Source organism: Colias philodice, chromosome 11, assembly GCF_061535455.1.
Source record: "Colias philodice isolate Cphi_HAF_F1 chromosome 11, ilColPhil1 Martin Lab GWU primary, whole genome shotgun sequence".
NCBI lineage: Eukaryota > Metazoa > Arthropoda > Insecta > Lepidoptera > Pieridae > Colias > Colias philodice.
The window spans coordinates 3,984,729-4,012,093 of NC_143096.1; the positions used below are offsets into that span (position 1 = coordinate 3,984,729).

At 33.9% G+C, this 27,365-nt stretch overlaps 2 protein-coding genes across 3 annotated transcripts in view; one reads left to right on the forward strand and one right to left on the reverse strand.

Annotated features, from left to right (window-relative positions):
- Positions 1 to 27,365, reverse strand: part of sfl (N-deacetylase and N-sulfotransferase sfl) — a 126,552-nt gene that overhangs the window by 15,090 nt on the left and 84,097 nt on the right. For both annotated transcript variants that reach the window (XM_089700634.1, XM_089700633.1), the window contains exons 6-11: positions 26,437 to 26,643; positions 17,730 to 17,907; positions 17,161 to 17,406; positions 11,674 to 11,836; positions 4,689 to 4,871; positions 1,772 to 1,992 (exon numbers count right to left, since the gene is read on the reverse strand). In XM_089700634.1, coding sequence (XP_089556760.1) covers positions 1,772 to 1,992; positions 4,689 to 4,871; positions 11,674 to 11,836; positions 17,161 to 17,406; positions 17,730 to 17,907; positions 26,437 to 26,643 — 1,198 coding nt within the window. The remainder of the gene's footprint in view (positions 1 to 1,771; positions 1,993 to 4,688; positions 4,872 to 11,673; positions 11,837 to 17,160; positions 17,407 to 17,729; positions 17,908 to 26,436; positions 26,644 to 27,365) is intronic.
- Positions 8,841 to 10,925, forward strand: LOC149484460 (uncharacterized). The gene has a single exon (XM_089700705.1). The coding sequence runs from the start codon at positions 9,308 to 9,310 to the stop codon at positions 10,472 to 10,474; it is 1,167 nt and encodes a 388-aa protein (XP_089556831.1). The 5' UTR covers positions 8,841 to 9,307; the 3' UTR covers positions 10,475 to 10,925.

The window sequence follows — 27,365 nt, forward strand, 5'->3', positions numbered from 1 at the left end:
ATTTATTGCTTATAACTTCAGAACTATCCTATTCATAAGTTTTCCTGAAAGAGGTCGTTATGAACACTTAGATAATATAAATAGACTAGCTATGCCGCGCGGTTTCATCCGCGGGCAAAATCAAGTATTTCTATAACTCATGTGTTATTCTGATGTAAACTACATACATTACTAAATAATAAAGTTTATCCTGATAAAGTTTCTTCCAAATCCGAAATTGTTTATTATGTTTAGAATGGTTTATCAATAAAATGCAATCTTAAAATTACTTGTATCGGTCATTATTATTATAAATATGTAATCGTAATTGAAAAAAGTTAAGCAAATGTGCAGTTCTAACAAAACGAAATATCATGTTATTCTATGTCGTCGTTACTAGGTTACGTTGTTGAATTTTGTTGAACTGTCAAATGTTGCCTATTAAAATGGCTCTACTATAGTTACTACGTATATTGTAGGACGTGAATTATAGAGAAATATTTACTAATTAGTGAAATAATCGTAAGTACATAAACTGCTAAGCTAGTAAAGGCACGCTTTCAACAATGTAAGGACTCGAGAATGGCTATTTAAATACGGAGTTCAAATTCAAAACGGAATAAGCGAAGCAAGCACGTGTACCAAATTTTACTGGGGTAATAGTTTTGTGTATAATAATCTCAGTACTAAGAACAAGTAGGTAGTACTGTAGAATAATAAAGCTCTATATAGTATAACTAGCGACCCGCCCCGGCTTCGCACGGGTGCAATGCTGATACTAAATACACTACAGAAAAACTGTGAACGTTGTATATAAAAACATAGCGACCCGCTCCGGCTTCGCACGGGTATAAAATATATAGCCGGGCGGCCGGCCGGTAACGCCGCCGCAAACGCTACGTCCCGCAATTTTTAAATCTGTAATATCTTCGAAAATATTCACTTAAATCATACGGTGTAAAGGGCCATATAGATCTATATTAAATGTACAATGTATTCAAGGTATTTAATTTGTTAAGGATTAATGCTGTATTGGTTAAAATCGCATCGAAAATTTGCCATTATTTGTCGTAAAAAGTAAATGACAAAAAAAAGTTATTGTGGGTTATCCATAAGAGATAGACATATACCATCGCGGACTTTTCTGTAGATCTTTTCAATGTGTATAATACTTAGTACATTATTTTGATAAAACTCGTAGGGTTTAGCCTGCGTTTGCAATGTAAGCGGAGAAAATGTAATTTTTTACGACATCACATTAGAAATCTCAAAAATAACAGTACTTCTCCACTATTTAATGGATGTTATTATACATATAAACCTTCCTCTTGAATCACTCTATCTATTAAAAAAAACCGCATCAAAATCCGTTGCGTAGTTTCAAAGATTTAAGCGTACAAAGGGACATAGGGACATAGGGACAGGGAAAGCGTCTTTGTTTTATACTATGTAGTGATAAATATAGTATATCTGTATATAGCTTCTCCAGTAAAATAGGAAACCTTATCGCAATATCTTAATAATTAATATTAATGAATACAATAAGTGACATTGCATATATTTTATTGAAATGATTATCAAATGAAAATTGAGTGTACAATAATTAGAATAGCTAGAAAGAAAGAATCGTTTTTTTACACAAAAAGAGTTCAGAGGTCACAATTAATGTTTTTCCAGATAATAAATAATTATTAATTTAGCAACAAAAATTAATAAGTATATCATGTACACACCGTACGGAACTCAATTTACCACAGTATAGTACATTATTCAGTATACAAACATGACTTACCAATCCAATCCCTTCAAATAGTTGTTATTATTGAAGAACTGCAGTTCCTCATACGTGAGGGGGTTCGGTTGGTTAGGCACCATCATTGGGTGCATAGCCAGGAAAGTGTATAGAGCCGTACTGCCGGTCTTCTGCGGCCCGATGACCAGCACCTTTGGTAGTGTGTCGCACCATTTGCTTTTTGACCAGATGCGACGGTGGCGGATGTCGTCGCACGGATTCTGGAAGGGGTGCCTTGTTATTTTTGTAGAAACTAGTGGTCCGCCCCGGCTTCGCCCGTGGTACATATTTCACAATAAAAGGTAGCCTATGTCCTTTCTCGGATATCAAAATATCTCTATACCAAATTTCATGCAAATTTGTTAAGTAGTTAAGTCGTGATTGAGTAACAGACAGACAGACAGAGTTACTTTCGCATTTATAATATTAGTATGGATATTGTACAGTTGTTACAGATACAGATACGTAGCTTTATTACCAGTGTAAAAAATGGTATTTTATTGTGTCGAATAATTTTACTAGATAAGGTTAAGGTGACAATGAAGTAATGATACGACGAGAGAAACTTTTTTGAATAAAAATTGTTGTTCACGACAGGGAGTTGTAAATCGTGAAATGTTCTGTAACCATTGAAAATTTATATCAAATAAATCTAATTGATTGAATTCATAAATAATTGAATTTGTGTCGGCAGTTCATTTAATAAAATTATAGCATATACCTATGTATGATTTTAATCATAACGAAGATCTGAATGTAGCCCTCGCTAGCTGCATTGTGATATCCACGTTTGAAGTTTACATAAAGCAATCCATTTCTGATTCAGCCGATTAATCCCAGAGGGAATTAATATTTTTCATAACAATTGATATAAAAACTTAATACATTAAACCAGCCGTGCCGGGCATAGTTGTTAAATTTATATCTAGGAAAAACCCACGCACAAAATCAATTCCACAAATTGAATCAACGGACGGTTTTCAAATTGTTTTAACAAAAATATTTCACTTTCTTTCGCAAAAAAAAAAAAAAATACCTACGATTCTGTTTGATAAAATGCATTATAATTTGAGATTGCTCTGAAAGCTCGGTAGGAATATTGTTTAACAATGCAATAGGTTTCAAAGAATTGCTTTCAATATAACCGTATTCTGGATTATTAATTTTTAACAGGATAGGATCAAGATTATTCATTATACTATATTTTCTGTTTGTCCCAAAGGTAGGGTAGTTAACATATCAACTTTTAATAAACAATCAATAAAGCAAAATATTTGAAGCGGTATTACCACGTAAACAATACAAAAATTATTAAAAACTTCAAAAAACACTGAAATTCATTCAACCTTCTCGCGGACATGGTACTGAAATTTACAACATTTTCCTGACACAATATCAACAGGAAATTTTTTATTTTATTACCTATATAAAATATTTCATTTGGAAATGTTCCACGTTTTAGTATAATCAAAATATAAGTCTTAAATAAGGCAGATTGCAAAAGAGAAATGATAGCCGTGACAAATCTGTTTTTATAGCCACTTCAATTTACTTTGTCTGCTAAAGTCGTTAACTGGCAGTGATCCTTCAGTGTTATTAATTAATTATACATTTCAAGACAAAAAATGGCCTTTTCTCTTAATTTAGCTGTAAAAAGTGGTCCGTGCCGTGACGAATAACGTTACATTTATTTGAAAGAAAGATACTATTTCAAGTTAATGAACAAAGCGGCATCGCCACTTAAGAAATTAAGTAAATAGTATTTTATATAATACTGTATAGTCTGAAGGTATCAAAACAACTATTACGTTTCGAGGATCCAATTTAGAGAAGATATAAACGATCTCAATGTTGTAATATCTGGAGTTGTAGCCTAACTCGACTATTGAGTGGGCCAAGTATTAGCTAAGGATCACGTTGAATAAAGGGCAATTACGTATATTGGAGAGGTTATAACGCGAACATTTAATAGCTTTCAATCTACGAACTCCCGATGAATTTCAACGATCATTCGATTTGGCTTACATATTTAGGTGTGTTATATTAACGTCATTTAGTGGAAATGCATAATTTATAATAACAATACACAGAGTGCAACACGCCAACGAATTTATTCACAATTTTCGTGCCATTTTCATACGAGCCGAATTCAAAGCCGCGACAACCGCAACGGGTTAAAACAATATCCCGGTAATAAGCTGCATATAAATTTTTGTTTAAGCTGAAAAACATTGGTGGAAAAATTGATTGCACGGAAAACTCGGGGGGAGCAAAATTTATTTATTACTCTTGGTATTTCTTTTTAAATTTACGACTTATAGTTCTTGGGATGATGCATTAAACCGGAACAGAAAAATGGGGATGAAATTTTCATATATATTGCAGTTTAATTTTATAAGAGAATCATGAAACACTGCTTCATTTTCTGATAATATTTAATCCTATGAAGACTAATAATATGAGGCGTCTTAATCCTCGTGTTTCATAATTTATGAAGTTAGAGCGGCCGTACACGGGCGGCTCGAGCAGTTGACGGCTGTGCGACGTATAGGGACTGCTCGAAGACTTTTATTAAATGCTAGCATGTTACAATATTGTTTTATTTATACAATAAAAGTTCCTCTCTTTGTGTGGTGAGTAGTAAGTGGTAAGTGTGTATGTGAGAGGGCGTAGGTATATAATGTTACTAGCGGTCCGCCGTCCGCCCCGGCTTCGCCCGTGGTACCTACATGTTTAATCTATCCTATCTCTCAAGTTGGATCAAACTACACATGGTGTGCGAATTTTATTATAATTGGTTAAGTGGTTTAGGAGTCCATTGAGGACAAACATTGTGACACGAGATTTATATATATTAAGATGTGTGATGTCTGTGTATAGTGTAGTGTAGTACAACGCTATGTTGCCATGCACTCACCCCCCACAGCGGGCTCAGCTCGTCCGGCCGCAGCTGGAAGTACTTCTCGGCGAGCGCGAGCGGCGGCGCGGACGCGAGCCGCACGTTCGTCCAGCAACGGAGGAACTTCACCACCGACTCGAACGTGTACAATGCGAGCCGGTCGTTGCCGTAGTTCGACATGTGCGTCATGAATATGTTTATCTGTTGGATTATTATTACACATTTAAGGGCCGATTTTTCAATGCTTGGTTAAAACTTATCCGTCCAATAAAGTATTACACGATAATTTTAAAATGTCACGTAAACTGTCAAATACGGGCAATTAGAATACGTTTTTAAAATGGTAGTTTTATACATTATTCGACGAATAAGTTTTATCCAAGCATTGAAAAATCGGCCCTAAAACATAAAAAAATTAACTTCCCGTAAATATTTATTTATTTTATTCGAGTAATTATTTACTCGGTATAAAAAATTGGCAGATATAGATCACCGAATAGAGAAAATTTAAACTTTTTTGAAAGAATATGTACACAGACTGCAGTACGAAAAAGGCATTATAAAGATACATTTTGAAGTTATTTTTTTTAATAATATGGCTGAGTAAACAGTTTTTCAAACTTATGCATAAATAAAAATAAGTATAAGGCGACAATCACCAATTTATAGTCATAAAGACAGAGTGATCCAAGAGCAACGTTGCATTTTTTATCGCGCTCTAATAATGTCGTTGTCTCGTATTGCTCTATGGGGAAAACGTGTCGCTTCAAGGTAACAACACCATTATCAGTAAGGAGATAAAGAAAAGCGTGTTTTATTAACTGTGAATCTTTGTTTATGTACTTAAACATTGTTTATGTTTTTAACTATATTACGGAGCAATATTAAGAAAAAAATCAACGTGGACCCATTGAGATAATATTACTACGTATGGAGGAGACACCACGAACAAAATCTGTGCGCCATTTTTTTGCTCTAACTAAGTTTTAAAAATTATTATCTAGTTAGGTACTTAACGATGAAAGTTATTCCTTTGCACTTTTCCGTATTATTTGTATTATTTGTGCAATATCGTAACACACACGAAGGCATGTTTGATGCGTTTCACTTTAAAACCATTAAAAAATACCGCTCAACATACGTCACATGACGTATGTTGAGTGGAACATAAGTGATGTAGGCGGTGTCGACTCCATATTAATATTATCTCAATGCGTGGACCACATGTTTTTTATTTATAAACACTGATGACCTAATTACATTGGACCATGTCCTTCTGTGAAATGAAAAATTATCTCAATGAAGTTATCCTTTTTATATAGAGCCTCGAAGAAAATCAAAATCGAAACATTTTCACAATAATCCAACCTCATTTTTACATATTACAACAAATAGCAAAGATTTCACATAAATTAGTAAGACCCCAATAGTAAAGGATGACGCTACGTTGCTAAGCAACCGATCTGTGGCAAGGTCACATCACTTACCGCGAGTACGAGTGAAGTGCTAAATATTCTTAAAGCGCATAATTGGGACGTCCGTATTGAGATAAACCGCAGATTACGTCCTTATTATCTTTACACGAGTGCGAAAATTGTGACTTGTGATAACATTGTTTAACTGGGCGATTTCTTATAACGATGAAAGTAATGAGTGTGGACGTTAATATAGTTTATTGTCTCATATAAAATATCGGTCGTAAAAACAGAACATTAATAGATAGTTGGGGATAATTATGTTCGTTGAATACAATAAAGAAAGACTTTTACAATGTATGCATACACAAGTCTAACTTTCAAAACTAAAATTGAAGCCTAAACATTCGAGTTTCAACCTATACAAGCGTGCTATCTATCCACTATACATCAAAGCTTCCTTCATTGCTAGTGATAGTGGAAAAACCGTACAAAGGACACAAAACAAAGTCCAAACCAGTTAGGTATGTGACAATAACACTTTGTTCACGAGCTACAATTCCGCTGGAGGTCCGCTGTAAATTCGTGTCGAGTTATTAATGAAGTTTCGGAACACCTTGCCTTCCTTTATGGACCGTTTCTGAGTTTATTTTGTAGCAGTTCACACGCACCGAGGATGGAGGGGATTATCGAGTGTTTTGTGGATTGCTTTATATGTATACGTTATAACTATTTCATATACTGTGGCTATGTCGCAGTTGGATTGTATAATCCGCCGTATTACATTACGGCTAGCTGTTTTAAAAAACAGGGCCGTTTTGTAATGCGGCGGTTCAACTACTGGTTCGAATAAAAAAAATTTGTTTTGTTTTGGATATTCCATTTATCGTGGAATGCTAGGAGCTATAGGTACAGCAATGCAAACTGTTACACAAATATTTTGTTTGTGAGTAGACGAAATTGCATGGGTCACTTGTGTATAAAAATTGTAAGTTCGTAGCAACTGTTATAATCTATTTCTATAAATAAAATTTTATTGATATCTTTTCATACTTGTAGACATGTTACGTCGTTAGTCAAGAGTTGCTCTCAAGCACGCGTGTTTACTCTTCAAAGATTTTACGACATATTATATTTATTGAATATAAGAGGATTAAAGCCTACTTGTGGGATAAAATCTAGGACTTTTAATGGTCACGCAATAATCAAAGTAAAAAGGGAAAATAATTTTTAATTATTTAAGAAAAAAAAAACATGAAATCGTTAATAAGCACCTATGTACAATGCCGCATACTTTCGGAAGGGTACATGTGATACGAATAGGTAGGTACCTACTAATAAAATTTTGGCTCATTCCATGCAACTTCAATAGAAACTATCTTTGGTTTTGAACTTCTACTCTATGGTTAGTAATTCTCAACTAGTTTAACTAGTGTAAAGCAATTCAGAACTTTCAGTGCTGCTTTTTGTCACCAAATGTTTCAAGGATATTACAGATTCTTGAATATATGTATTTAGCAGAAATTCAAAGGTTTCATTGATAAAATAAAAATAACATTAAACACAAAAATTCCTAAACCCCGATACAGATTCTCAAGATGCTTCCTTATGAAATACTCATGAATTTCCAAGAAATGAATCCAAATTACAGGCTCAAAGCAAGCTAAAAGCAAACTAAGCTATAAGGCGGTGTACCGAAAGATTAACAAGCACATTTACAATATATAATATCGCTAAATATTCAGCCCGTATACTACTGTTTTACATAGTTTGCATAGATAAGAGCAATATTAATGTACACTCGGCTTTAGTGCGCGCTAACCACACGTTTGTCACGGCGGCGTTTACTCCAAATTAACTCCTATGTTTAATTTTAAACGTTGCCGAAATACGTTAACGTCTTATTTTATACCAAACCACACATTAAGCAAAACATATGTATTTTATAGAGACAATTTAGCGTTTAAATGGCAGGGAGATAGTAAAAAAATAATTTGAGATAATTTTACGTAGGTACAACAGAAAAAGTTATGTCCGGAACGTACGTATAGAAAAAGTTTTTCAGTATTTGTTTAAACAAAACAAAAGAGGGCAAAAAAACAGTGCGATGAAACAGCGTGCGAAATTCTTTTGAGATATTTTCTTATTCCAAAAACAAATCAATCAAAATCGGGACAGAGGTATTTCTGAAAATATTCAGCTACGCTCAACAATTTATAAAAATAAAATAAAATGTTCCGTTTATTAATTTTAATGAATTCATGTTCGTAGATATTATGCATTTCATTATACAATATTAAATAAATCATGATTGAATTCGTTATTTAGCGAGTATTGACAGGTCCTGATTTTCATATCCATATTTTAATTCCTGCAAACAACATTTCGTGTTCCAAAAATTCATATACATAATTCTCTTTTTTATTGTTAAACTACTTCAAAGTTCAAAAGTGCAATAAAATAAACATCAAACTAAGGCGTATTACCCGTGGTCCCCCCGCTATGACCCACTGTGGGTCTACGGGTAATAATTTTTCCCCGTGGACCCACTACTATAGAGTGGGACTACGGGTAAATGAAATAAAAGAATTTTTTACCCGTGGTCCCCCGCTGTCATGCTTTGAAGTTTGAACATTATAGAGGTTGGATTATTATTAGAATCTCTTTGCACGATGATTATTTTTTTTTATATTGGCCGGTTGATCGTCCTGTGTTTTAACGTCAACCTTATATATAATAGAAATAATTATTATAAATACATAATTGGAAAAATGAGTGTGGAGCTTAAATTTATTCGAAGAAAAGGAGGAAATATCCTGTTGTACAACGGATATCAATTTTATAAACACAAAGAAAATAAAAACAATACATCTTTATGGACCTGCATCAATAAACGAAAGGAAAAATGTCGTGGTTCTGTTACTGTGAATGATGACGTAATATATTTTCTATTCCTATTGTTATTAATATTCTTGTATATAATCTTAATTTTCCTCTATTTAAATATCATATATATTATTATATTATTGAAATGTTGTCACTTAAGTATAGGACTTTGGAATCATCATTATGAAAAATTAAAATGTAAAGTTTACATAGTTTTAAAAGAGTTTATGTCCGCCTCTTTGTAGAAACTGCATTTTTAACCTGTTGTAAAAGCGCTTATGAAGGAAGTCTAGTTAAATGTATTTGAGTTTAAGTTTATTTACAATCTTACAGAGAATGGAGGTTATCAAGGAACGCACACACAAATGTGTCCCGAAATTACTTCAAAACGAAACCGCCCTTGCAATTAATGAAATAAGAGAAGTTGCACATAACACCGATAGGCCTATACCCGAAATTTATGATGAGGCCTTAAATAACTGGCAACAGAAAGGGTATAATCTTATTATGCCACTACCCAAATTTCAAAATGCCAAACACAGTATTTACAACGTTCGAAACAAATCTACAGGCATGATTAAATTAAATTTTAAATTTCTTGAAGAAGTGCAGATACCACAGCAGCACTCGCAATATGTAGTGGCAGATTACTTCGATGGGCACACCAAAATAATAATCTTTTGTATGGAAGAATATAGACACTTTATTAATAACGTAAAAGAAATATTTGGCGACGCAACTTTCAAGTGTACTCCATCTCCTTTTGCTCAATTATTTATCATTCACGGTGAATTTGGGAGTACAAGTACTACAACCAACGTTAGGCCCTTGCTATATGCTTTGCTTAGCGATAAAACTAGCGAAACATATGTGACGCTTTTTCACTTAATTAAATCGCAATTTCCCAATTTTGAACCTATAAAATACCATTGTGATTTTGAGCTTGCTGCACTTAATGCTATTAAAATCGTATTTCCCGATATTAGTGTTGTTGGTTGTTATTATCACTGGTCCCAAGCTATGTGGAGAAAAGGGAAGAAAATGTTTGGGCTAAGAAAATCAAAACCAGCAAAAAGATTAGTTGGTTTGGTTAGCGCAATAGCATTACTTCCCAAAGACTATCTCCATAGTGGCTGGGACTACATAAGATTACAATACAATCACACAGATAATAAGAAAATCCAAAAGTTTTTACGGTATGTTGAATCTCAATGGCTGACAAGGGATGTCTCTAATGTTCTCAGTGTTTTTGCAAACAGACACCGCACAAATAATGTTTCCGAATCCTGGCACGCAAAAATTAATAAAAATTTGAACAAAAAGAAAACTAACCTATTAAGACTGTTAAATGAATTAAAGAAATTGACTACCTTCCAAAATAATTCCCGAGTAAAATCAAGATCTAGCATCGCCGTTGAGAATGACGATTTTATAGGAAAAGTTTTAAAGGAGCTTATTGCAGGCGATATAACGGTTGGCAATGCGTTGGAAAAATTGCGATGAAAATCTTTTCAAACATTACAATTTGTTGCTCACACTTTCTACGCGTGTTTAAGAAGAATCTATACATACATATAAAAATTCATAGGAAAGTCAAAACTGTACATATTTTAATATTTTTTAAAAGAATACTTGGGGCGTGATCTAAGATAGATACCGAAGCCAAAAATATAGTTTTTAGAATTTTTGTCTGTATGTATGTCCGGGCTAAACTCAAAAAGTACAAAATTTGGCTTGAGACCTAAGGAAGGACATAGGATAGGTTTTATCCCGGAAATCCCACGGGAACGGAAACTATGCGGATTTTTCTTTGGGCGAAACCGCTGGCGGAAAGCTATTAATAAAGTATGGACTATGTAAGATGGTATTACTATGGAATGTATACAATTCAGAAGGGCTAAATGTTTTTTCATTGCTCTAATAAAATCAATAAAATTATATCGAGTTCTTTAACGGTTACGAATATGTGATTTTTTATTTTGGAATATCCGTTTGTTCGGATAAATTAAAATAAAATTATAAAAATAATAAAAATTTGGTTTTATTTCTAATTATTTTTTTATTCTAATCAGTCACATTGATTAGTTACAATATTAATATATTTATCCAATTTTCAAACAAAAAAGGACAGTCCATTAGAAAATGCATTCAGGGTTAAAAAAATATTTTAAAAATTAAAAATTTAATGAGTAATTTATAGATTTATATTCAATTTTCTATCAGGTAAAACAATAGCTCGTAGACCAAATATGTGTAATAAATGGCAAAAGTGGGGATAAAAATGCTTGTAAATACCCAACTGGTGTATACTTCTACATTGGGACTACGGGGAAAGAAATTATGAGATTAATTACCCGTGGTCCCACTGAAAATGACAGTTCAAAGATATTCTAGTTTAAACTATAGCAGTGGGTCCACGGGGAAAAATTATTACCCGTAGACCCACAGTGGGACATAGCGGGGGGACCACGGGTAATACGCCCAAACTAATCCCTTCCACGCTATACTTACCATTAAAAGTGAAATAACAAAGAACTGTAATACCTATCATTAACATTACCTTCCTAGTTCGCGCCACGAAGTTCGGCGATACAACCACAGAATGATGTATCCGCTATCGGATAGGTGGCCCGTAACTCCGAACAAATTAGATACTAATGAGTGTTTAATTTACTAGGCTGTGTCGAGTCAAAATTACTTACCGGGTTATTGATGACTGTCTGGAATAGTTCGCCTCCTTGTATCGATTTGTCGAGCCTCTGTCGCCCACCTGGGTACCGCTCTAGTAGGAGGGTGTGCGTGAACAGGCCGCAAGTCTGTCGGGGCAAAACCATCACCCCCCTGTGTTTGAAGCCGCGCCGCAATCTGTTGGACGGCCCGGTTACTTAGAAAATGACATGTTCATATTTATATCTTTTGCGCTTGATAAATTCAACTTTGGTAGTAGGAGTTTGTTGGGCGAAATGTTTAGATGTAACATGTTCTTAGGTGGATAATGATCTTTTATGTTTACTCCAAATGTATACTTAATAAAAACATCTTATATTATATCCCGATCACACAAAATTAGATAAAAATAAAATAAACTTATAGAATTTTAATGAGCTCCTGTTAATAATATGCTTGTAACGCGAAAGCTGTTTCATGTGCTCACATATCTACGGCAAAAAATGTGGTATTACGAACGTGACAAAGTAAACATATTCTAACAAGCATCACAGTGGGCGTAGAAAATGTGGGAATTCCTGAAAAGCTAACAAATAACGTTCCTAATCATTTTGACAATGCAAAAACTGTAGGCCTTCAGAATAAAGCCCGAAACGAACGTAGTTATTTTAGGAATTGCGCAAAACCGCGGATGACGACGCGACAAGTCAAGTTACAATATAACATTCCCAATATAACGATTAAAATATAATAAAAAATGGATATAGTAAAAAAAGGAAATATAAAAAAAGATACATGTTTTGTGTACACAAAACATCGCGATAAATAAAAAGATATTTTAAAAAACAATCTGTAAAAAATACATTCGCTACAAATAAACATTTTAAACAAAATTCGTTTGCCTCATGTTTTTAAAAACACACGGGGGATAACAAAGTTTGTACAAAATAAGAACCGCAATTAGGGTTGCCCGTATCGAAAACAGATATTATCTACCGCTTTTAACATATTGTATAGTCAGCTCGGTGTTTTTGTTTTGGACGTTATTCAAAGCCGCAACCTTTTACCACTAACAGCCGATATTCTAAACTGGCATACATTTGGGATTCTTTCTACGCAAATTGATCGCACCGAATTGTCATATTCATAGCGTTATTGAGGATTTCCCACCCTTTCTGAATATGTTTATTTTTTCTGCGGGCTTATTTCAGCTATTGATGGCATGTGATAGAAACATACATCATTTTAGATGAGGCTTATATACGTTACTAGCGACCCGCCCCGGCTTCGCACGGGTGCAATGCTGATACTAAATACACTACAGAAAAATTGTGAACGTTGTATAGGTATAAAAATATAGCGGCCCGCACCGGCATCGCACGGGTATAAAATACCTACATAGCCGGGCGGCCGCAAACGCTACGTCCCGCAATTTTTAAATCTGTAATATCTTCGAAAATATTCACTTAAATCATACGGTGTAAAGGGCCATATAGATCTATATTAAATGAACAATGTATCCATGGTATTTAATTGGTTAAGGATTAATGCTGTATTGGTTAAAATCGCTTCGAAAATTAGCCATTATTTGTCGTAAAAAGTAAATGACAAAAAAAAGTTATTGTGGGTTATCCATAAGAGATAGACATATACCATCGCGGACTTTTCTGTAGACCTTTTCAATGTGTATAATACTTAGTACATTATTTTGATAAAACTCGTAGGGTTCAGCCTGCGTTTGCAATGTAAGCGGAATAAATGTAATTTTTTACGACATCACATTAGAAACCTCAAAAATAACAGTACTTCTCCACTACTTAATGGATCTTATTATACATATAAACCTTTCTCTTGAATCACTCTATCTATTAAAAAAAACCGCATCAAAATCCATTGCGTAGTTTCAAAGATTTAAGCGTACAAAGGGACATAGGGACATAGGGACATAGGGACAGGGAAAGCGACTTTGTTTTATACTATGTAGTGATACACACCTGTAATTTATAAAACTTTAGATTTATTGTTCTATTCCTAATAATATGGAAATTGGTTGGAAATTGTAGCTTCGATGAAAAGTAATAAGTTAATGTATTCATACTAAAATATGATTTGCGAAAGCGGCTGTTATTGTCTTTAGATTTAAACCTAATATAGTAATTTAATCGTTATGTTATACGTAGAAATCATCAGAGTCGATAATACTTTGAAATACATTTTCAATATTGTGACGTATTTGTATATAGTTACTGTTAAATTCTATCAACACATACATTAAAATATTTCATTGTGCGTTTTATGAGCAAATTGTGGACGTTTCAATATTAGTTTATTCTGTTTAATCGCTTTGACATTTTGCAGCGAATGTTTTGAATGTTTTTTTAGGTGTTGTAAATATCCAGAATATACGAGTATTAGGTGTTAACTCAGCTAACGCTAACATTGCAAATTTCAATTGTTTTACACGTAAAATAGCGTATGAAATTTTGTCCGCGTTCCAAAAATTCTGTATATAGTATGTAGTTAGTGTTCGGTTGTAACATTTGTTGTCTCTACGCGTGCGAAATGAAACTTTTATTTCATTTTGCACCTGCACTTTTAAACTTGTAATTTTACGTTTAAAATGGCGTATCGTTTTGAATTGGGAGAGGTTCACAGACGAAAAATTGTCCTTATAAATAAAAAAATGTATTACTTTATTCATTGTAAAGTTTGCGTGATATATTCAATGCCACTTGTTAGCTCGCAATTCCAAAGCAATTTTCAACAATTCTCAAGTTCAGACTGATTTTCTAAATAACGAGAATGATTTGGAAAACTTAAATAACAATGGCTCGTATATACGCCAGATTTTTATATACTTAATCATAAAAGTTCAAGCCTTGATTTTATACCAAAATGAAAAACGATAAACAGTCATTAACCTTTTGTTAATACATTTCAATGAAAACTTGAGTACCGAATTATACTTACATACGTATGTTAAGGGTGCGTATCAAGCAAAATTACCAATCTTCTATTAGATGATACGTGTAATATTCAAGACCAAATCTAAAAAATAAAATATATATCAAACTAGATGATATGTTCAACGATTCTGTTCAATCAAAAACATAAAATATTAAAATTGACTCGATAAAAAAAAATCACCAAGTTAGCTCTAATTTTCACACTTTTACGTTTTCTACTTGACATGGTAATACTTATTATGATTTTTTTTTCATAAACAATTATATTAAAACATTTGCAAGATCTTTGTCAGAGCATTTTGTGTAATTACTTTTAGTTTTGGTTTTATCTGCGATAAACCACTTTTATCGTGACAAAACCAAACGTTTATCTCGAGAAAAAAAGAGCGCCAAAAGTGGTTTATCGCAGATAAAACCAAAACTAAAAGTAAGTAATTACACAAAATGCTCTGACAAATATCTTGCAAATGTTTTAATATAATTGTTTATGAAAAAAAAATCATAATAAGTAGAAAACGTAAAAGTGTGAAAATTAGAGCTAACTTGGTGATTTTTTTTTATCGAGTAAATTTTAATATTTTATGTTTTTGATTAAACAGAATCGTTGAACATATCATCTAGTTTGATATACTTATATTTTATTTTTTAGATTTGGTCTTGAATATTACACGTATCATCTAATAGAAGATTGGTAATTTTGCTTTATACGCACACTTAAGGACGTATTTTATTTTTTTGATTTATACTTCCTATTCCAATTAGGTAGGTACCTATATCATAAAATTGAATCGGAGAAGTTCTGCAAAAACATACATTAGCCTATTTATAAAAATACCATAAAAAATCTGCCGAATATCAAGACAAGAGCAAAAAATTGTGATATGATCAAAATATAATTTATTCTGATATGATTCTTCCACTGTTACGTCATCTAGAACTTATCCATCTAGATCTTTATAATATGAAAATGATTTAAAATTGTTTATTACCTCTGTCATTCCGTAAAAATATGTCGTAAATATGTGATGCGTGTTGAATTATAAACAGAAACAGAATACACGATTCGAATAATAAATTCATTATCGACGGATTAAAATAATTCAATAATTTAAAAATAATGTGTACTATCACTGAATATAGATAAAAAGAAATAAAGGCGAAGTTTGGTTTGTCACGCAAAAAAATATAGCGCTAGATAGAAAAGCAAGCGCTAAATATAAATATTTCGACGGGGATTTTTTTTATTTCACTACCACCTAACGTTATTGCATGGCGTATTGACACAACGTAAAACAATTCAGCAAACGCTACAAAAGCTATACTAGCTTTCCGTCCACAGTTTCGTTTGCGTGGTAAAAAAGTCCCATGGAGAAACATTTATCCGTGCGTTAAAAAGTAGCCTGTCACTTTCTAGATTCCTAACTATCTCCAGACACTTACGTCATAATTTCATTCCGTTGTGAAATAGAGACAAACAAATACTTCCGCATGTATATTATCAGTAGGATATCTGGCTTGCTATATAGCTGGTTATATATCCCATGTTGTACACATAAGTGGCTTGGACACGGCAAGCGTGGAATAACCGCAACGCACCGTTTGCGGTACCAAAGTTTGGCAACCACAATACTGACATAAAAAGTAGCTTAAGCCACTCTCGAACTATCTCAGACACCTGAGTCATAATATCGCTCTATTGTGATGAAAAAGACACAAACAAAAACACTTTCACATGTATATTATCGGTAGGATATCTAGCTATCTATATAAGCAGTGTATGTATTCCATGTTGTACACATAAGCGGCTTGGACACGGCAAGCGTGGAGTCACCGCAACGCACCGTTTGCGGTACCGGAGTTTGGCAACCACAATACTGACGTCACTAGCATAGCCCAACATTGCTTGCAAGTCTTGAGTTACAAGCATGTATACCGACTTCATGTCAATTGTCTTCGTAAGACTGTAGCATTTATCAATATTGAAACGGTTGTTAGGTATATTGAATTAATTCACAGCGCCTTATGAATAAAGCAAATCATATAATATATGGAATAAAGAATATATTTTCCCTTTTGCTGTAGAATAATCTCATGGATCTCTTTCCCGTTTTTTGATAGACAAGTCCATTGTGACGCGTCTCGTCAAGGGAAACAGTGCGTGGACAATTGGAATTATGTCGATCGTAAGTGAAATATATTACAAGGCGAAAGCCCACAAAGACCCGCCCACCGCCCGCCCTTATTTTCTAGATTTCCCCAGGCTTTGGAGCCAACCGACCCGAGACACCTACCTGCCCCGAGATATTTCCCGGTATGTGAATAATATAGTGACGGTTCTTTTGCGTTGTAAGCGATATTTAAATATTTCAAACGTCACTGTAAAAGCAGACAGCTTTCGGATTCCTGAACAACATTTTTGCATTCAAACACGCGGTGCTTAGCTATTCTAAAAGGTGAAGGTAAACGGCAAAAAAGCTTTTCGCTGTCCGTGTCAGGAAGTTGGCGAACAAAAGGGGTTATTTCGGGAGCTCTATATGTATGCTACTTGAAACTTACCTCGCAGGTCTTAGATGTGGATACTCTTCTGTACTCGTGACTTTGACGTCCCAAACTTTTCTCCACGCTTCATACAGCGGTTCGTGTACTGGATATACCCCAGAGTGGTGCGGGGATACTGAATAGCAGGAGTTAGTTGGAATGCCGTGTTCTAGTGCAAACTGTTTGTTGAGCATCATCTCGGCTTCTAGTTGCGACACGTTGTTGTACAGGTGAGGCTGCTGGTGGTTCCACATGTGACAAAACCTGTGTAATTATAAAGTCAATTAAGGAAACGTACCTATATTAATATGTTAATATGTAGTATAAATCAAGGTAGAATGCCACAAATTGTTTCTACACACGTATATGTACTAGTTAGATTACTTATATAATTTTAATTAGAATACAACTACATAATATCATAATCTAACATAATAATAAAAGTTTTAGAAGTTATTTCAGAACAAACATCTTCAAAACCACGATCATTCAACCTTTTTGACTGCATAATTTTTAACTTATTACTTGAACGAGATTGCAACACAGTTTCTCAAAAAATTGTGTATATTTTTTTTTCATATTCTTACCAGCTAAAATGCTCCCGATTCTTAAGTAAAGCGTCATCGCCTCGATTCTCCAGCGTGGTCCCATGGTGGAAGTACTTCGCGCTGAAGCCCAGGTTAAACCTGAAGCCGGGCACGAGCCGCTGCAGCGCCACCTGCGACGCCATGAGCGCGGATACGTCTTCTTCGTGAAGTCGAGTACCTGTTTAAAAGTGTATCTTGTAGTATTTTCCTTGTAAGGGCGCGGGCACACGATGCGTTGCGGCGCCGCACCGCAAAGATTTCACCGTGTCAGTGGGCACACGAGTGGTGCGGCGCCGTAACGTTGTTCTGTCGCAGCGGCGTCGTAGCAGCGTTGCACAGCGTGTCCTTCCTTGTGACGCAAAACAACTGAGCGGTGCCGCTCCGACGTCGCACCGCATTCACCCCTCCCCGCCTCGTCTTGGTGGTTACAAGTCCGGTGCGGCGCCGGAGCGCATCGTGTGACATGCCACAGATATTTCTATGTAAGACGACGCAGCGACACCGCTCCGGCGCCGCACCGCCGCCGCAACGCATCGTGTGCCCCCGCTCTAAGGTATCAATGGAATATATATTTAGTGCTGTGCTTTTCTTATGAAAGCGACACTTATCATGTTCCAGACGTTCGTAATGCATTTCGAATCAAGCGAATTTTTTTTAGAACGAATAATAACTTTTGGTCTAAATTTGCGCGTACGCTACCAATGTACATACTATATATCACTTTCATTACTTAAGTATACACATAGAAATATATTATAGATTATATTAAATCCATAATCTATAAATCTCTTAATATTCTATGCTGTAAAAGATCGATAGTGAAACAGATGTGAACTGCATAAAACCGTATACCCCACGGAGCTCCTCTAAAATTTATATGGATAAATATTATATTTAACAGGCCGTACATAAAATTATTGTTCTATTGTGCATGCAATTAAATATTATTGGACCATATAAATTAATTTTACATCACATTTCCGACATTAAATTTATCATTAAAATTATGAAAATCTCATTACGGACATTGTATAAATATCTTTGCATGTTTTTTATTATTATGTAAATGTAAAAACGTGCCTCATTTTCTTTTCGTCCGTCATATTTAATTTTGAAATGTATACTATTTCATAAAATTAAATAAAAGTAATGAAATGAAATGATGCTCTTATTCTATGAAAAATACAAGTTAACAATATTCCGCATATATCTGTATTAAGATAACAGTTGCAAGTACCTAAATGATAAACTTTAACATGTAATTACTCACTGCAAGATAAATTTAAACATTATTTTAATAAGAACATATACTATGCGGATGTATAACTACTTTTGTCAATGTCTATTGTCGATCCCTCGTGGAGATTTGAAAATTGATTAAATTATGTAATGCTGATTTTCCGGTTATCTCGTTTAATATCGTAATACATATTAATATTGTCATTATGTGGTTCTGCGAAAAAGTTCGTGAGCTTTGGTGGCAAGTCACGTCTTCCTGGAAGGTGCCTCTTTACAAACGTAATACTTTATGACAATCTGTTTAAAATATTCGGTTATTATATATTATAATCATCAATACAATAAATATGAATCACAAAATGTGTTGGTAAGCGCATAACTCAAGAATGGCTGAACCGATTTCAATAATTCTTTTTTTATAATATTCCTTGAAGTGCGAGGATGGTTCTTATGGAGAGAAAACGTAAACTAACTAACTTACGGCAGAGCCGGGGCCGGACGGCTAGTTGCACTATAAAAAGGTAATTTACAATAATGGTACTAGGATAATTTAGTCATAGGGTCAATATATTCTAGCTCACGGTCGTCAATAAATAAATGACTAAATAGAATCTTAGAATTCTTAAACAGCTGATCACATTATCTTATCTCGTATATTTTATCAAACATCAATGCTGCTTCGCGCGAGTGAGCACACCGTGAAACCACGCATAGATAGACACGGGATTAAAACATCGTATCCATATTTATGTTATAATTGCGAAAATGTACGTAATTATAATGATGTATGGATAAGATGACAGAGATTGTATGTCTGTTACGCTTTCACGGCTAAACACGTATTGATTTGAATAAAATTTTAATACTGAAAATAGTTAAAGGAGGATCAAACGAAAGCTTGTTTTTTAAATCAACCGCTAGAGTGAGGGTAAAATTTTGCCCGAAGTTTTGAAAACCGAGGAGCATAGCTAAATTTTTAATAAAGCCATTAAAAATGTACAATATCACTTCGTGTAAACGACTGCCTTTAATTATAACTACTCCATTTAATTAGAATAGCTATTTTGCCGCTACGTGGCGCCAAGTCTAATATTAGTTTATCTATGCAAGTAATTTGTTGGACGTTGGCGCGAAGGATAGATGCTAATCGCTTAGCTAATAAACGTAAATCTAAGTACTGTGGCCGTCAAATAAATTCTTCACAGAGGAATAAGACATTAATTTCACGTGAGCTACGTTCATTTAAATGTGTTTAGTATTTTTCATTCATTAGTTAGAACGCAACATGCAAATTAAAAATACTTTTGAAGGCCAGTTTCGACTAAAACGCGATTATAATACGCAAATACGACGTCTGCATCCTTGAGGTGAAAATAGTCAGATATAGAGTTTATATTATACTGCACGAACAAACAAAATCCACGCAGGAATACGGGCGATATTCGTTAATATACAGCATAACTGAACCGGTCACGTACTTAGCGTCGGTGGAACCGTGAACAAACAGAGTTTCACACGTCCGCTGGCTGTTATTGAAAACAGTGGAGCTACCTTTCGGAAAGAATGCACGTGTAGGGCAATACGAGTCGCCTTTTAAGTTTTAATACTATTTGCCGAGGACCCGGGATCCTATTCAAACCGGCCACAGGGCGGGTCGGAGCTCAGAGGTCAACAATGACGCTCATATTTGTTCAGTGCTTGTAAAATGCTTGGAAATTTGAATTACTCGCTGTTACGTGTGCTGTGGGTGGAACGATTTCTGATTGGGTTTCGGTGCATTGTGAAAGATTGTGACATGTCTACTTTACCTTAAACAGAAAGTTGCTTATTAAAATCAAAGTTATTTTATGATTGCATGATTTTATCGTCATTTATTCTCATGGTATACTACCTAAATATACATAAGTTGATAGTTGATAGGTAGGTACACAAAACAAGTCAGCGAAGTGTCCAATGTATAATATTATGTTCTGGTAATTAGGTTTGCATTCCAAATTGTATTGAACTCTTTGGCATTAAACAGCGATAGTAAAAAGTGTAACAGCGGGAATCCACTAATTTGCGATATAGAACAAAACCAATTAGAATAACAACAATAATTTGACTAACGAGTATTTTAATTTGCATTCCCTTTCTAGCGCAAACTAAATATAACGTTTAATATAGCTCGCAATTCCCTTTACTATTTCGGAATTCATACAAACGTTATTAAAGCTCTTTGAATACTCACAAAGACAGCTTATAAATCTTGAAAGCTATTGTAATAGTTTAACGCCTTTTATGAAACAAATTATAAAGGCAATGAATGAACGTCTCGAGTTGACTAAAAATCGTAATAAAACACAATAACCTTTAAGGTGCTGGTTAAATGCAGCGAATGTTTAAATATTCTATTCACCGGGTTTATTTTTTCGGTACTTTCAACTAATCCACGGCGTCGCTTAATTCATTTTAATGGCCGCCATTTCAAAGGGAGTTTGTGAAAGAGTTCGCAAATATTTTTCAGCCCAATTTTACTTCTAAACCAAGTGAATGACGCTCGTAACGCTAAAAGCTGCAAAAAGCAGAAGTGGCAAACATTGTAATGGGCGCTAAAAAAATATAATCCCGCATAAAATTGCCAACTGGGCGAAAGATAGCATCGTTTTGTCCCTTCGGTGAAATAATCACAAGTGGCAATTCTGCAGAATGGCCGGTCGATAATACCTCGCCAAATATTGTATTGATTCAAGGAGACATTGACAAGACGAGACATGATAACCCGTTGACTATTTTCAATTAGTTCAAGTTATAACGATAAGCTAATAATCTACATATACCTAGTAAAATAAGGTACACGCAATATCTCCATTTATTTGCATGTAATTGTGAAATACGCGGAATACCAATTTATTTTTCACATTTTCTGTATTTTTACTCAGGGATTACCATTCATTATACCTACTTGGTACTTATTTCATACCCTGATTACTTTTGTTTATCTTTCGCTAGTTTGTACAATGACATTGAACAATGAATTCCATAAGCAGCTACATATGTTTTTTTTTACTTTTTTACCTGAGTATAAAGAGTTATTTCAGTAATATTAAAATATAAGCATCACATATGCATTATGCATTACTACACAAATAGTGATACATCAACCGAAATGTAGTGTTTTTTCATTCCCTGCCATACTCTTTAATTTTAAAACGTTTAACGTAAGTACTTCCAAAATATCCATACAGCAAAACAACATAGAAACATGGCGCAAATAAATGTCTTTTAAATTCTTCAGTATAGTGCTCTGAGTTTTCTAATAGTTAGTTTGTTGAGATAGAAAGGGCATCGTATAACGTTTTTATACGATGCCCTTTCTATCTCAACAAATTTTTTAAACTTTATAATTGCTGTAGTTTTCAACAAAATTCTGTATAATACACATGCAACCCAAAAATAATTTACTACCTTCGTGTAGGATAATGGAGTGGCTCTATGTGAAGGTATATTTAAACTCTATTTACCGTGGGGTCAGCGGGGCTTTGAAATAGGGTTACTTTTCAATTATTTGAATAATGAACACGCCATTTTGTATTATCTAAACACTTAATTACAAATATGAAAATTCCTATTTGTATCATTTTCCTTTTTGTAATTGACGTCGCATTTAGTTGAAGAATTCTTACGGTTCATTAACATCAAAGAAGCAAATGCTCATTCTAACCCCACTATGTCAAATTCTTTAGTGTAAACAAGCGTAGAGCTTGCGTAGAGCATTCTTTCGTTGCTCTTGCGTTCGAAAAGATTCTATGCAACGTTCTAATACTGAACAACTTTTAATACGAGTTTACACTAAAAGCTCTTGATGTACATGCACCATTAGAGATTCGGGAATTAATTAAAATTTCTTAATATAAAGATCAAGTAAAGCCAGACATTAAATATATAAAATTATATCACATAACAATAGAACCTTTTTATATACATAATCTGGGATTAAACGTGATCGTTATTATAACAATTATAATCCGTACAATACGCGAAATGATTAAATTCACTCTTAACCAGGCAATGTGCGATTTAATCCTGTCGCTCCATTAGTGAAATCTAAAAATATCCACGTGCCCCCCTGGAGACACGATTCCATATTCTCTGGTTAAATTAATGAGTGTGTAACTATGTTATATACGTACATATATTATACATGTACTATATGGTTGAAAATAAAATACAATTGTTGTGGGTTCTAAGATGATACACGTGTATATTTGAGCCAATAATTTGGTATATCTTAACAAGACAATTTGTTTGAAAAAGTGAATACCTTTCTTATATAATATAATCAATATATTAATTATAATGCCAATCAATTATTATTGGCTCTGCTTACAAGTAATAAGCTAGTTACGAGAATCTAAACGACAATATCGATACATAAATACATGTAATTGAGTTTTTTCGTAACATAACGGCAATAGTGATGTTTCTTGATATGTATTTATACAGAAATAATCATCACTACATACTATTAACCAAAGTTTTAGCTTAGCTTTCTCTGTCCCTATATCTCTATGTATGCTTAAATCTTGAAAACTACACAACGGATTTTCATGTGGTTTTTTAATAGATAGAGTGATTCAAGAGGAAGGTTTTGGTAAATAATTTAATAAGTTTTAGACAACGCGGGCGAAGCCGAAAGCGGAAAGCTAGTCTTTAATATTGTTGAAAAAGCGAGTTAGCACAAACTCGTTACTTGCTTGTATACGAGCCATCGTCTACAGAGCGGCGGCTTTGCTTTAGTTTTTGCAGAAAATATCATTGAGGGATGCATTTTATTTTAAAGGAAATTTCTTTAGCTTAGAAAATATTTTGCGGTGCAGCCAGTGTTGTATAATATTTGTATGAACGCATATATCAAAGAATTAGTGCATGTTCTTTGAAATGTAATACTGTCTTAATAAATATTACAAACCGCATTTTATGCGACAACGATACGCGAACATAAATCAATCGTTAAAGCCATATATATTATTGGTATCATGTTCCTTGTGTTATAGTAATTGTTAAATACATTAGACTATAATCTGCTTTAATTATTAAGAAATATAAATCATTTTATAAAATATGTATCTGATCATTTATGTTAACATAGCTTACTATGTTAACATAAATACTTCGTATCTATTCTGCGTATAATAGGAATAAATCGTGTTGAAAACCGTTAAAAAAACGTGTAAGTTCTAAATATTACGTCATATTGATTTTTATACGATCTCGGCAGATGAGTATAATTTTCGAGTGTACTTATACCTATATCTATAGGTTTATTTTTTGGCAAGCTCTGCAGCATAAACGGCTTGATGGATTTTAGCTTGAGAGGTGTCGTTAGCCGGCGTTGTCTTTTTGGCGGCAAATGATATATCTAAAAGTTTTTAAGGGCAGCCGTATTTTTTTCAACATGACAGACAACGTATCTAGATTATAGCACGGATTTTACGACCTATCGACTAAGTTATATAATACTAGAAGTCCGCCCCGGCTTCGCTCGTGGTACATATTTCGCAATAAAAGGTAGCCTATGTCCTTTCTCGGGTATCAAAATATCTCCATACCAAATTTTATGTAAATTGGTTCAGTAGTTTAGGCGTGATGAGTAACAGACAGACGGACAGAGTTACTTTCGCATTTATAATATTAGTATGGATGTACCTACACATATTCCTCATGATATTATTGTCTACTTATTATAGGAATACCTTCTCAATTTTATTATCATGTATGAAAAACACATTCAATTTGAAGTCGTATCCACATCACTTCTAGAACAATATAATTGATTTGAAATTGATTTGATTTGAACACACAGGTCCTTTGAGCCGATTTCCATTGGTACCGCTCTTACTTTAGTACGTACATCGATATACCTATAACTATACCGCTTTCGATTCGATTCAGCAGAGTTAATAGGTACGCTGTAATCGGATTTACGTGGTCGTTATTGCGTGAGATACTTAAAATCAGTTCACGCCAACTTTACTTGGGTGTTCTGTATTTTTTTAACTCAGATTTAAAGGAATTTCATTACTTATAAGTTTACTACATCCATAAAATATTATAATGTCTAGGATTTTGTTTGATCGAGTCAATTTGAATAAGATTTGAATAGATAAATAATTTTGTCTTGAATAGATAATTTGTTAAAGAAGACTATCATCACTATAGATCGCAGAATGGAAACGGGGTATACATGTTGCAAAGAACTGAAAAAATAATCCTTTTGAGAGCAGACGTAGTTGCGTAGGTCAGCTAGTGAGTTTACTACTTTCGGAGACAATTGGTCGATTGTTTCTAATATTATTAACTTATCTTTATAATTGGACACTCGAATCATTAATTCAATAAATCCTGATCGTTCGTATTTAGATAGAAACACATATTTGAATGATTGACTTTCTATAGAATCAATTAATTGATCTTCCCTTTGTGCCGTGCTAGAGCAGCACTTTCAAAGGACTCAGCTAGCGCTTAAACCCAGCAGTATTGTAGCAATATGGGTTAACCACTGCACCATGGCGTCCATATTTGATTAATTTTTAATGTTTCTATGCGATTTTTCTTCACTCATATCGCTGCTTTAGGATGATTATTGTTCTTCTATCGTCTTTAAGCAGTATTCATTCTAGTGCGAAAAAATAACATAGGTATATTAGATCGTCTTGCACTATTACTTTCACATCACACCTTGGAAATAATAATGCTTTAGGACATCATGGTCCTGAACAAGTTTAAAGATCGTTTATCACACAAACGATTCAGTCCAGTCTTATAATATCATTGAAATACCTGTTTCATAACGATGTAAGTATTTATTTCATCAAAAACTAATAACTTATAAGAAGATTATAGCATTCGAAGTCCAGCGGAAAATTGAAAACTGTCCATACTCCTTCCGAGAATTTTAATTTAAAGTTTTCACAAATACATTTATTTTGAATCAACTTTTTGCAATTTCAAAATTTGTTTTATTTTTTACTGAAATAGCTTGATTCTTTTAAATGAATTTATACATGAAGTCTTAATGAACACTTTACTTACACAAACAAAACAAAATCCCTCATCAATTTTAAACACTTGCAAAAATCTAAAGAGAAAACACAAAGTACCTATCTACACAAATATTTAAAACAAGAGTGCTATATTGCAGGGTGTATGCATTTCACAAATGTTTCAGTAGTTAAGAAGAAGCAAACAGGCAGAGTCACTTGGTTAATAAAAGCTCGCTAATACTCACACTAAGAGCGGCCGTACACGGGCAGCTCGAGCAATCCGTGTACGGCAGTGAATGAATGTCTATAGTTCACCTTGCGGTCGCGGCTTCAAGCCGTCGGTCTCAACTGCTTAAAGCGGTCCGTGTACGGCTGCCCTTAATCCGTATCGCTTCTACCACACAACCATCACCAATAAAACACAATAAAGCCTCCACACTTACCTCTCTCCCCCACAAAGATGTCATCGATATCCACTAGTATCCACCTCTCCAGGCTCAAGCTGAGCTGGCCGTGGCTCAAGTAGCTCAACGCATCAAGGAAGAGTAGCCGGTGCAACCAGAACTGCAGGCCAGAACCGAAGACGACCCTTTGTATGCCGTCCAGGCGGCCGTGGTCTTGCATCACCGTCGCGAGTGGTATTCGGTCTTCTGTTGAATAATGTGATGGAATATATATTATGTAATATTATGTTTATTAGATAATAGATATATATTCTGTATTTTAGTAACATAGAAAACTATATTTTATATGTTACTAAAATTACCTAGTTTATAAAGTCTATTTATGGAATAAAATATGTCTCTTCTAGAACTAAGTTATGGCCTGTAATACAACATTCAGAGCCAAAACCCCACAGTCCTATTTTAAACTAGATGGTTAATTATAATTTAAAACCATGAATTAAAAATACGATTTAGAAAACTAAAAAAAAAAAAATATTTTTCCTCCCTAAACATGAGCATGAGGGAAATTATCAATGTAGGGTATTTTCGTAAATATTTGAATTCCACTTCCTCATATTATCTTTTGATTATGAAAATCCAATTTGATATTTGGAATTACCCGATGCGTTATAACGCGAAGTATTTTTAATTATCTTTAATAGGTTATTATAATAAATAAAAACATCTAGTTCAAACTAGAGGTTATCAAACATGAATGCTAAATAAAACAGATAATCGTTTTTTTTTTAATGAAAGTTAATTATTATTGTATAGTTTTAGTGTGTCGGAGACCTTCAGAATTATTGTAACTGTTTTTGCTATTCCATGATGTTAATCTATCATTAATCTTATAATTTGCCATTATTCATTTTACAACAGAATAATGATAATTATTTTTTATAACTAGTAATTTCAGATGCGTAGCT

Coding starts and splice junctions, on each gene's coding strand:
- LOC149484460 (XM_089700705.1), top strand. CDS start 9,308: ATGGAGGTTATCAAGGAACGCACACACAAATGTGTCCCGAAATTACTT.